The 10,845-nt window shown below is 68.5% G+C and overlaps 3 protein-coding genes across 3 annotated transcripts; 2 read left to right on the top strand and 1 right to left on the bottom strand.

Annotated features, from left to right (window-relative positions):
- Positions 1-147: 147 nt before the first annotated feature.
- MNEG_9664 (Guanine nucleotide-binding protein-like 1) lies at positions 148-3,010 on the bottom strand (the record flags this gene model as incomplete). The annotated part of the gene is made up of 5 exons (XM_014041866.1): positions 148-158; positions 263-532; positions 867-1,156; positions 1,662-1,858; positions 2,258-3,010. The coding sequence occupies 5 exons, from the start codon at positions 3,008-3,010 to the stop codon at positions 148-150; spliced, it is 1,521 nt and encodes a 506-aa protein (XP_013897320.1).
- A 762-nt stretch (positions 3,011-3,772) lies between these two features.
- On the top strand, positions 3,773-5,088 carry MNEG_9663 (Vesicle transport v-SNARE 13; the record flags this gene model as incomplete). The annotated part of the gene is made up of 4 exons (XM_014041865.1): positions 3,773-3,925; positions 4,169-4,294; positions 4,517-4,683; positions 5,034-5,088. The coding sequence occupies 4 exons, from the start codon at positions 3,773-3,775 to the stop codon at positions 5,086-5,088; spliced, it is 501 nt and encodes a 166-aa protein (XP_013897319.1).
- A 1,085-nt stretch (positions 5,089-6,173) lies between these two features.
- Positions 6,174-10,415, top strand: MNEG_9662 (hypothetical protein; the record flags this gene model as incomplete). The annotated part of the gene is made up of 5 exons (XM_014041864.1): positions 6,174-7,146; positions 7,348-7,871; positions 8,121-9,317; positions 9,663-9,790; positions 10,301-10,415. 5 exons carry the CDS (start codon positions 6,174-6,176, stop codon positions 10,413-10,415), a joined length of 2,937 nt encoding a protein of 978 aa, XP_013897318.1.
- Positions 10,416-10,845: the final 430 nt, after the last annotated feature.

Here is a 10,845-nt window from a genome sequence, read left to right as displayed (position 1 = left end):
GCCGAAGCGCACGCACGCGCGGCGCAGCCGGCGGCCGACCGCCCCTCGGCGCCGGAGCCCGCGCCGGCTGCGCACGCGGCGGCTGCGGCGGCGGCGCCGGGCTGGGAGGCGCTGAGGCGGCGCAGCTGGCCCTCGATGGTCAGCCGCTCAAAATCCTCCTGCAACGGGTCGTCCGCATCCCCCTCCCCGCGCTCCTCGCCCTTCCCCCTCTCCGGGTCAGACACCCCTGCAATCGCCTCGTGCTCGCCGCCGCCACCATCACCAGGTCCAGGCTGAGGGTCGGCCGCCCCCGCCGCCGCGGCGGGCCGTGCGGCGCGGTCCTTCTGCGCGTGGTTGGCACGCCGCTTGCGCCGCTGCGCGTCCTTTTTCGACGCCTTGGTGCCCTTCACGCTCCACCCCAGCTCGTCGGCGTCCTCGCCCTCTTCGCTGCTGCTGCCCTGGCCGCCACCACGGCCGGTGGCCAGGCCTCTAACGGGCATGGTGTGGCGCTTGGCATGGGTGTTGCGGCGCAGCGACTCTTGGATGAGCTTGTCTGTGGGGTGTGTGTGTGTGTGTGAGTGTGTGTGTGTGCGTGCGTGCGTGCGTGCGTGCATGTGTGCGTGCGTGTGTGTGTGTGTGTGTGTGTGTGTGTATGTGTGTATGTGTGTGTGTGTGTGTGCGTGTGCGCGCGCGCACGCGTGTGTGTGTGTGTGTGTGTGTGTGTGTGTGTGCACAAGTGCGCGTGCGCACAGGAACGCATCTGTCGATGCATGTGTTCATTGCGAAAAGAGTTGGCAAAAACGACATTGCAAGCACCTCTCTTGCTGAGATAAGCCCACTTCAGCAGGCGCTGCAGCACCCCGTCCCCGCCTGCAACAGCCACCCACCCAGGCCCAGGCCGACGATGTCCTCGACCCTGGCCTCGCCGCCCCGCCGCGCGATCCGCATCTCCAGCAGTGCCCCCAGCACCGCCCGCTGCGTCGCCGCGGCGCCACCCTTGGCCGCGGACACCGCCAGCGCCGTCAGCCCCGGGTGGCGCGCCTCGAACCACGCGCGCCACGCGGCGGCTGCCGCAGGGTGCACCAGGTCTGACTTGTTGAGCAGCAGCAGGATGGGCAGGCCCAGGTCGTGGCCGGCGTGCGCGTAAAGGGCCTCGGGAAAGTGCAGCAGCGGGTTTCTTTGGGGGGAAGTCGGGTGAAGGGGAGAAGGTTGGGAGGTGGTGTAAACCGGGGGTGGGAGGAGCCGGCGGGGGCGGCAGGGAAACGCTGTGACAGGGGGGGAGGGAGAGAGGGTGTGGATGTCATCCAGAGGGGCGCCCGCACGGTCAAATCTGGACGAGGATGGCGGTGCCGGTGCGCGTCTGCTGTTGACAATACAGAGCCATGAAGTGTGCTGCCATGGGGCCAACGACGAGTGCGTGCCGGCTGGCGAGGCTCGCTCGCCAGTCCACGCATGCGGCAAGGCCGGCCCCAGAGGCCTGCCTTAACATGCCTGATGCCCATGGCAGTGTCAAACCCGCCTTGGAGGCCGCGCCTCACGCGCGACGCTGCCCCCAACAGACGCCAGCCGCACCGGAGCACCACCCATGCCCCACCCCACATCAGCCCCTGCCCCACCCCTCGCGCACGCCCCCCATAGAGGGTGGGTCGGCAAGGGTGTGACTTGGTAGAGAGGGCGCTGACCTGGCGTCGACGACGATGCACACCACGTCGCTCATCTCCAGTGTCCGCCACAGCTGCCGCCAGAACTCCAGGCGCGTCTCGTAGAAGCTCAGGCGCCCTTGCCCCTGCGCGCCGAAGCGGCGCTCGAGGGCGCCCCGCCACTCCCGGAACCGGCGCTCCTCCAGCACATGCAGCTGCTCCGCCGTGCGCACGACGCCCTGCGGGGGCCCGCACGCGCAGGGGTAGGGAGAGGGGGAGAGGGCGGGGCGGCGGGCATGAGCAGCGCGGGAGAAAAGGTGGCCGCCGGCGCTGCTCGACGGCTGCTCGACGGCTGCGCGGCTGCGCGGCTGCGCGGCTGGGCGGCCGTGCGGCGGCGCAGTCTGGCGGCTGCGTGGCTGTGCGGCCGAGGGGCTGTGCGGCTGCGTGCGGGTGTGGCGCAAGCTTGGGGAACGCTGCTGTGCACATGAGATCCTGAGAGCTCCTCACGCGGAGGCATGTGCCTAGGCAATAAGCGGCCTGCTCTCCCAGCGACGTTCCCTGATGTGCACCCCCCATCCCACCTGCCACGCCGGCCGCATCGGCATGCCGAGGCACCTGCCTTCTTCAGTCCACCCCACCTCCGCCTCGGTGATGCGCGCCATCCGCTCAGGCGGCGCGGGGCCATCGCTGCCGCCGCCGCCGCCGCCGCCTCCGGCCTCGCCTAAGCTGGTAGGGGGTTTGCTGCTGCTGCCCGCGCTTGGCGTAAAGAGGTCGCCGGGCGGGGCCACGTCGACCAAGGGTTTGTAAACGAGGGGAGCCTCCATATCCGCGGTCGACGGCGGCATGTTGCGCGCGTCCGCGGCGTGCTCGCGCGCGGCGGCGACGTCCGCGGCGCGCGCGGGCTGGGTGGCGGTCTTGCCGCCGGCGTCCTCGGCGGCCCCGCCGCCGCCGCTCGAGTCGCCCTCGCTGGAGCCCTCCTCGTCCTCGTCCTCGGAAGCGCGGAAACCCTCTGAGTCGCTCACGTCGCCGCTGCTGATCCTGCTGCCGCTGCTGCCGCTGCTGCTGCTGCTCTCGCCGTCATCGTCGCCGCCGCTCCCCGGCCTCCGCACCAGGCCGGGGCGGGCGGCGGCGCGCTGCTGCGGCTGACGCCCCTGCTGCTGCTCTCCCCCTTCGTCGCTGCTGTCGTCGTCTTCGCGCGCCTCAGACCTGACCTGGCGCTTCCACTGCAGGTATTGCTTCTTCGACTTTGCGCTTCCCGTGGCGCGGGGACCTTGCCTCCATGCTGGGGCTTCGTCATTGCTGTCGGCGCCACTGTTGCCTTTGCCGTGTCCCGCACTCCTGCCCCCTCGGCCCGCAGCGGCCGCTGTGCGGCCGCCACGCCTGGGACCCATCTCAGGTTTGCCCTTACTTCAACTAGGAGGGCTGCACGCCTGCGCGGGGAAGCAACGTGCGAGTAGTGCTTCGCTGCGCTGCATGCAGCTGCTCTGCACCAGGTGTGCAACACACGGGCGGAAGCACGAAACGTGCGATGCTGCACTCCCTACTGTACCATGATCCTTTTGCTTCACACACAGAACAATCTACTTCTAGAACGGTAACGGCCAAAAACGACTTGAAGCAGCTGCTCCACTCCGTCCCCCAGGCTCGTTGCGCTTTCTACGCCGCTCGCTTGGCACCGGCGTGTGCTTTCCGAGTGGTTGTTTAGGGACGCTTGCCCTCGCAGCTCGCATCCAGCGCAGCAGCAACCATGGACGATCCCACAGCGCTTTTTCATCAGTATGAGCAGGATTACTGCAACAAATCGACAGGAATCAGCCGAAAGATTGGCGCTCTAACAGGCGTGACCCTCGGTGCGCGCCCTGGCGAGCCTGCACGAGGTTGGACAGCCACGCTCTATCCCACCATGGCCCCTAAAAGCCCATATGTTGGTCTATCATACAACAGATGTGCGGCGGAGCAAGGCTACCGAGATCGAGGCGGACATGCGGGAGGCGGACAGCGTGGTGCGCGCTCGCCGCACGCTGCTCACAATGCATCGCCGCGCGACTGCGTTTCCCGGCACGCGCCCATCGCGTACATGCGCCCAAGCCAACCCTTGAGCCGCGCCCACCTTTGCATACATTGACCCCCACCTCCGGCTGCAGATTAAGCGCATGGACATGGAAGCCCGCAGCCTGCCAGCGGATAAAGCGCGCTCCCTGGCGTCGAAGGTCAAGGAGTACAAGGCCGACCTGGCCAGCCTCAGGGAGCAGCTCAAGCAGGCGGCCGCCACAGCGGGCGCCAGTGACGCGGCACGCGCAGAGCTGGTGGGTGCGGCGGACCTGCCAAGGAGCAGCAGCTGCGGTGGCGGCACTCTGGAATGTTTGGCGTGACAGGGGGGGGTTTGCGCGACGCTTGCGGTGCAGCCATCGCCGCGCAACTGCAGCTGTGAAGCCACTCGTGCTGGAAATAAGCGCTCGGACATGGCGGTGGTGCGCCAGTCAATGAGGGCGCGAGACCGCTGGACAGGCTGACCACGACGCTGTCTCTGCTGCCTCCCAACCCCTCAGGGCCTGGGCGGGGACTACTACAGCACGTCAGCGGGGCAGCGGGACCGCATGCTGCAATCCACTGAGCGGCTGCAGAAGACCTCAGAGCGGCTGCAGCTCGGCAAGCAGCAGCTAGCAGAGACAGAGGTGCGGCTGGGCACTTCCGGGCCGGGCAGGGCACTTGCAGGCCGGGTGTTGCAGTCCTGTTCCCGTGCTGCTTTGTGTCCAACAAGTCAGCATTGTTGTTTGTGTGTCAAGTTTAAGTTCGGAGCGGTGATCTTGACAGCTTATGCTGTCCATCGCGGTATCGTTGTTGTGGCCTTGTAGCAATGGCTACCTTCCCCGGCCCCGACCCCGCTGCCACCGCAGGAGCTGGGCGTGACCATCCTTGGGGACCTGGCGCGGCAGCGCGAGACCATCGTCCACGCGCGCGACACGCTGCATGGCGCGGACGACAACATCAGCAAGGCACGGCGGGTGCTGTCCTCGATGTCAAAGCGCGTCATCGCCAACAAGATCATCATGTTTGGCATCAGGTGCGTGCGCATGTGTGCGTGCTGCGTGATGACGTGGGTGCATGTGTGTATGTGTGTGTCAGTGTGCGCGTGTGCTTGCTGGTGTTTGTGTGTGTGTGTGTGTGTGTGAGTGTGTGTGTGTGTGTGTGTGTGTGTGTGCCCATGCCGGCACAGACAGATTTGTGCAATTCCATGCAGGCATGCACATGCGCATGTGTGTGTTTGGATGTTGCTGTGCGCGCGTGTGTGCCAATGTGAAAAACCAAAACACAGCCTACTTCCTGTTCTGGACAGGGCCCCACTTCATGCATTTCGCTTTCCATCGCTGATCATTTCCCCACCCTGCTTGCGCGAACTCCTGCCCCTTTCAGTGCCTTCCTGCTGCTGGGCATCATCCTGATCATCTACTACCGTGTCAAGGGCTGAGGGAGCAATGTATGTCATGCACCTCACCTGCAAGCAAGCATGGCGGCAACGTGTTGACGTTTTGTTGGTGGTTTGGCGATTTTTACTCTGTCCTCTTGCTTTGAGCCTCTTTTGCAGTGCTCCACTTCAAGTGGAGCATGGCAAGGCTCCATGTGATTTTTATATGCCGCCCGTCCCCGTTTGACACGACGTGGGCGTTTGTCACGCGCACGCTGCAACTTCACAGCGCGAGGTTGTGTGTCCTACTGGAAGGCAATGGTGCCGTTTTTGGCGCATGGGGCAAGGCTTTTGCTTGTAAACAAGCACTGTCCCTGCTTAGTGGTGTCTTCACATCCAGGACACTATCATTCTGTCAACGGTGTGGCGGCTTGTCATTGCCCAGTACTATGGCCCAACAATTTGCCCGATCGCCCACCTGGTGACGCGGGTGATCATGACGCTGGTCGGCAGCCTGGCGAGGGCATGGCTGGATGACACCGCTGGCTGTTGTGGTGCTTCGAAGGCGATCAGAGGACAACAGCGTACACTACCCTTTGCAGCGTCCGGCTTGGGCTGCCGCACCTCCAGTGAGCAGCTGCAGCACACAATGAGCAGCAGGCCTTCGCACTGCGAGCTCAAGATGCCCGTGCCCCCGGGCATGCGCCACACGTCCACGCATCTGTATGTCAAATATCTTACATACGAAATGTTACCCTGACATACAGCTGGGCCCGCGTGATGCGGGCACTGGTTTTCCTGCTGGCGTTGATAGCGCCTGCGGCATGCGATCATGTCGTAGTAAAAACTACGCGGGAGCTTGTCGCAGCGCTGGAGGACCGGGCGGTCTCGGAGGTCGAGTTGGGAACCAGTATCGATCTCCGTCTCGCAGCGTCACGCGTGATAGAGGTCGATAGGGATGTTTTAATAACCTCCAGCTCTCTCACGATTGTTTTCGACCTCGCCAACGGCGTGCGAGGCGTCGTCTTAGCCAGGTCGGTTCAGGCGGCATGCGGCAACAGGGGAAGCGGGACGTGGCGCATGTGCGCTCTGGCCGCTGTGTAAACCCGATGCCCAGTGCTTCTGGTGTGATTTCACGTCGTTACTCCATGTTGCGTACCTACCGTCCTCCGCTGCGCAGGGCTGGCGCCACAATCACGCTGCGCGGGCTCACGCTCGTGCGTTTCCTGCCGGCGCCGCCGGCGCCCGGCGCGGCCGCCCCGCCGCCCCAACCCTCGCCCCTCGCGGGCATCGATGCAGCTGGCCCCGGGGCCTCGGTCCGCCTAGAAGACTGCGTCCTGATCGCGGCCGCGCCGCCCAGCGGCGGCGGGCCCGCGGCGAGCAGCTTCTGGGCGTCTGCGGCCACGGCCGGGGCGCTCGGCGCTGGCGCGCCCGCGCAGCCGGCGCGCGCGCGGGCCGTGCCGGTCGACTACGCAGCCGGTGCCACGGGCGGCGTGTCCGGCGCGGTGCGGCGCTCGGTGCTACTGCTCGACCCGGGCGGGTGCTTTGCTGCGGCGGGGCCCGGGACGGCCGCCGTCTACGACACTGGCAGCTTCGCGGAGGCGCTGTCCGACCCCCTCGCGCTTCGCGCCCTTGTCGCCCAAAACACGACGCTCGGCACTGGCCTCGCGGCGCCCGACCCCGGCGGCGGCGCGGCCGCGGCGGCGGCGGCGCCGCCGCCGCTCCAGCTGCTGCCGCTCGCGCAGGCGCCGCCGCTGGCGCGACGGCTGGTCATATCCGGCTGCCCCGGCGCAGCACTGGACCTGGGGGGAGTCGTCGGATCGATCGTGGTGGGCGCCGGCGGCGAGCTGGTGTTCGGCCAGCCGCTGACGCTGCTGGGTCCGCTCGCGGCGGCGGCGCCGCTGGGGGACGGCGGGGACGGCGGCCCCGCGACGCTCGCACCTGCGGCCGTGCGTGTTCTCGAGGGCGGCTCGCTCGCATTGTTGGGGGTGCAGCTTTCGGCGCCGGGCGCGCAGGCGCTGGCGCAGCAGCTGGGCGGCGCGGGCGCGGCGGGTGCCAAGGGCGGCGGCGGCGGCGGGGTTGTGGTTGTGGCAAACTGGAGCGCGCAGGCGCCCACCGGCGGTGAGCTGGGTGCGCGGGGCGTGGGTAGGCGCTGTTCGACGTGTCTGCTCTTGTCGGACAGCGCGGGCTGCGCCGCCGCTCCGCCAGGCCGCTCTCCACGCGCCTGGCTGGGGGCTTTTGTTGGGGAATGGGATGGGGGTGGACGTACACACCTCTGGTGGGCGTCACAGGGTGCCACCACCCCGTCCACGCTCCTGGCAGGCCGTGTCAGTGCGTCAAACTTGAAGGTGCTGCAGGCGCCGCCAGCGCCTGGCTGCCCGGCCGCCCAGGCCCCGGGCCCGACGGGCGGCAGCGGCGTTGGGGGCGGCGGCGGCGGGACGGCCGCCGTCGCGGCGGCAGACGCGGGGCAGCTGCGGCGCGCGCTGCAGGACCCGGCGGTGCGGCTGGTGCTGCTGACAGGGCCCGTCCGGCTGGCGCCGCCGGCGGCGGCGGGCGGGCCGTGGGGCGGCGGCGGCATGCCGGAGGAGCGCCCGGGCCCGATAGTGCTCGAGCGCTCGGTCGAGATCAGATCGTGCGTCGACGCGGACGGCAGTGGCGGCGGTCAACCCATGGAGTTTGACTTCGCGGACGGCGTCGGGGTCATCGTGGTGGCGGGCGGCGCGGTGCTGCGGCTGTCAGGGAACCTGCTGCTTCGGCCGTGCGCGGGCGGCGCCGCCGCTTGCGCGGCGGTGTGGCCGGCGGTTCCCGGGGTTGCGCTCGGCCCCGGCTCGCAGTTGCAGTTGGAGGTGAGGGCTGGGGTCAGGGCGCCGCGCGAGGGGCGGCGGTGGGAGCTTGCGTTGAAGCGCGGGGCCCACGCACGGCGCGGGCGGTTCGTTTTGGGCGGCGCTCGCTGGGTGTGGTACGAGCGGCAGGCCGCCGTTTGGGTGGCGGCAGCTGCCGCTGTGATCGCGACCACGCTGGCTGGGGTTGCCGGCTTCCACAATCCTGTGCAACCCAACCTGGCGCCTAAACTGGCGCTGCGCCTCAATTCCTAGGGCGTGAAAATTGAGGGGGGCACCCTCACACCTTGGGTCGACCCCGGCATCACCAGCGCCGGCGGGGCCATCTTGGCCATGCAGCAGCGCCGCGCGCCCGCCGCCGGCGCGCCCCCCACGTCGGCAGACGCGTCTTGGGACGCGCCGCGCGGCGGCGTCCAGCGGTTGCGGCTGCGGCGGCTGGCGGCGAGCGCGGCGGAGGTCTGGGGCAGCCTCGCAGGCGCAGCCGGCTCGGGGCGGCGGCGGCTGCGCGCAACTTCGGTGCCCAGGGACGGCAACAGCAGCAGCAGCAGCAGCAGCAGCAGCAGCAGCAGCAGCAGCAGCAGCAGCAGCAGCAGCAGCAGCAGCAGCAGGAGCAGCAGCAACAGCAGTAACCGCAGCAGCGGAGGCGGTCGGGCAGCCCCTTATTACATTTTCATGGATGTGACCTTGTCGTTCGACCCTGCCCTAGCGCCCGCTGCGGCGGCTCCCCCAGGCGGGGCCGGGAGCAAGCTACTGGCCGCCGCCATCGTCGGCTGGGTCGTGGGCGGCGCGGCGCTGCTGCTGCTGCTCGCGGCGTCCGCCTTCCTCGCCGCGCGCGCCCTGCAGCGGCGCGGGGACGCCGGGGCCAAGGTGGCTGGCAAGGGCGCCGCCTCTGGGTTCCTGCCGCCGTGGCGGCGCGGCGGCAGCCTCAAGCCCTCAAGCGGCGGCGGCGACATTGAGGACGGCGCCAAAGCCGGCGGCGGCGCCGCCGCAGCTCACGCGCACGCGCACACGCACCCCCCTGACGGCGTCCCCTGCCGCACCGGCGCCCTGTGCAGCGTCTGTGCCGCGCGGGAGGCGAGCCTGTTCGTGGCGCGCGTGCGGCCCGACCCCTGGGCCGTCGGCGCCACCGGCAGCACGGGCGGCCCCATCGTCCTCACTGGCCTCATGCCCGGCTCCCCCTCTGCGGTCGCGGCGCCGCGCAGCCCCTTGCGCGGCGCCTACGACGCACCTTTCCGCGGCGGCGGCGCCGCCGCCGCCTTTGCCGCAGCTGCGGCGAGCGCGAGCGGCGGCGGCGGCGGGGGTTCACAGGACGCGGGGCGTCAGCGGCACCAGCGGCAGCAGTTTGAAAGCGCGGCGCGCGCGGTGCAGGCGCTCCACGAGGCGGGGACGTCGCGGGACATCCAAGGGGACCTGGTGCTCGAGTCAGTGCTGGGGGAGGGGACGTTTGGGATGGTGGGTGGTGGTGCTCAGGATGATGGGTGGGGGAGCAGGGTGTTAGGTCCCAGGGTTTAGGGGTTAGGGTTGGGGGGTGGCTGCAGTTGTTTTGGGGGAGGCATGGAGTGCGTGCGGATTGGAGCGGCGGGCGAGGTCGCGAGTGAGCACGCGGCAGGCGGCGCAGGGGGCGCCGGTGGGGGTCGCGACGGGGCGCCAGACGAGGGCCGGGCGCAGCAGATGCCTATCCCGTGCAGCCAGAAGCTCTCACCCATTCGCCCCCCTTCACCTACGAGTGCCGCGCCGTGCAGCGCTGTGCTGCGACTCACTTCCTGTGCCGCCCTGCGCCGCTCCGACTGTTTCCAGGTGTACCGTGCGTGGTGGAAGGGCACGCTGGTGGCTGTGAAGCGCATGCTGTTCCCGGCCGGCATGAGCGGCGCCGCCAAGCGGGAGAAGATGGCCATCATGGAGACAGCCATCAGCGCGCGACTCAGGTGTGTGTGTGCGCGCGCGGGTGTGTGTTTTTGTGTGTGTGTGTGGGTGTGTGTGTGTGCGCGCGCGCGCGCGTGTGTGTGTGTGTGTGTGTGTGTGTGTGTGTGTTTTTAAGCTAGGGTTGGCATAACTGTTGAAGACGACAGGAACATGTTTGATGTATGTTCGTGTATGTGTGTTTTTGCATTCACACGTGCACACAAGCGCATGCGTGCTCGTGGATGTGGAGGCTCAAAGGCTTGTAAGTAATTGCATGCGTTTGTGTGTGTGTGCATGTGTGTGTGTGTGTGTGCGCGCGCGCTCGCGTTCACACTAAAGCGCGCACAGGGCGTGCCTTGCCCAAAGAACACGGCCGTGCCCCAACCCACGGGCAACCTGCCGCGTCCGCCCTGCAGCCCCGCACTCCCTTGGCCCCCATGCTTCTCCCATTTGTGTTGTTTAACACACACAGACACACACACACACCTGCCGACAAACTGCTGAAAACGGGCCCGAAACCCTGCTACCCCCAGGCACCCCAATATCGTGCAGCTCTACGCGTTCTACCTGAGGCCCCTGGCTGCAGCGCCCGACGGCGAGGGCGGGGACAAGATGGACGCGCACCCCGACGACGATAGCTTCGCGTGAGCTTCCCGCCCTCCCCACACACACACCCCAAACACACACACACACACACACACACACACAACTAATCAGGGGTGTTGCCAACAGGGCACACGCCGCGTGGGGTCGACTGGCCGCGGCGCCACCCTTGGCGCTCCCCTCTTTTCCGCCGCGCCCCTCCGCCTTGCAGCCAGACGCAGACCCCGACCCCACCACGCACAGCAGGCCCTGCTTTGCGCACCCCCCAGCCGCCAACGCCCCGGCTGGGCCCCTTGCCGCCTCGCCCTCCCCTCCGTTGCAGGTCGCTGCCCGGCAGCAGCCGCGACCATCTGGCCCAGGCCTTCCTGTCAGGGGAGGACGACGCAGCGCGCTACAGCTGGGAGGTGGGGGGGCACCCAAACGGCCCGGGCTGCTTGCATGTACAAGGGGCATGGGCAGTGCGGAGGGGGAGGGG

The sequence above is a fragment of the Monoraphidium neglectum genome (assembly GCF_000611645.1).
Source record: "Monoraphidium neglectum strain SAG 48.87 unplaced genomic scaffold scaffold02016, whole genome shotgun sequence".
Classification (NCBI taxonomy): domain Eukaryota; kingdom Viridiplantae; phylum Chlorophyta; class Chlorophyceae; order Sphaeropleales; family Selenastraceae; genus Monoraphidium; species Monoraphidium neglectum.
This window is presented reverse-complemented; position numbering and strand designations above follow the sequence as displayed.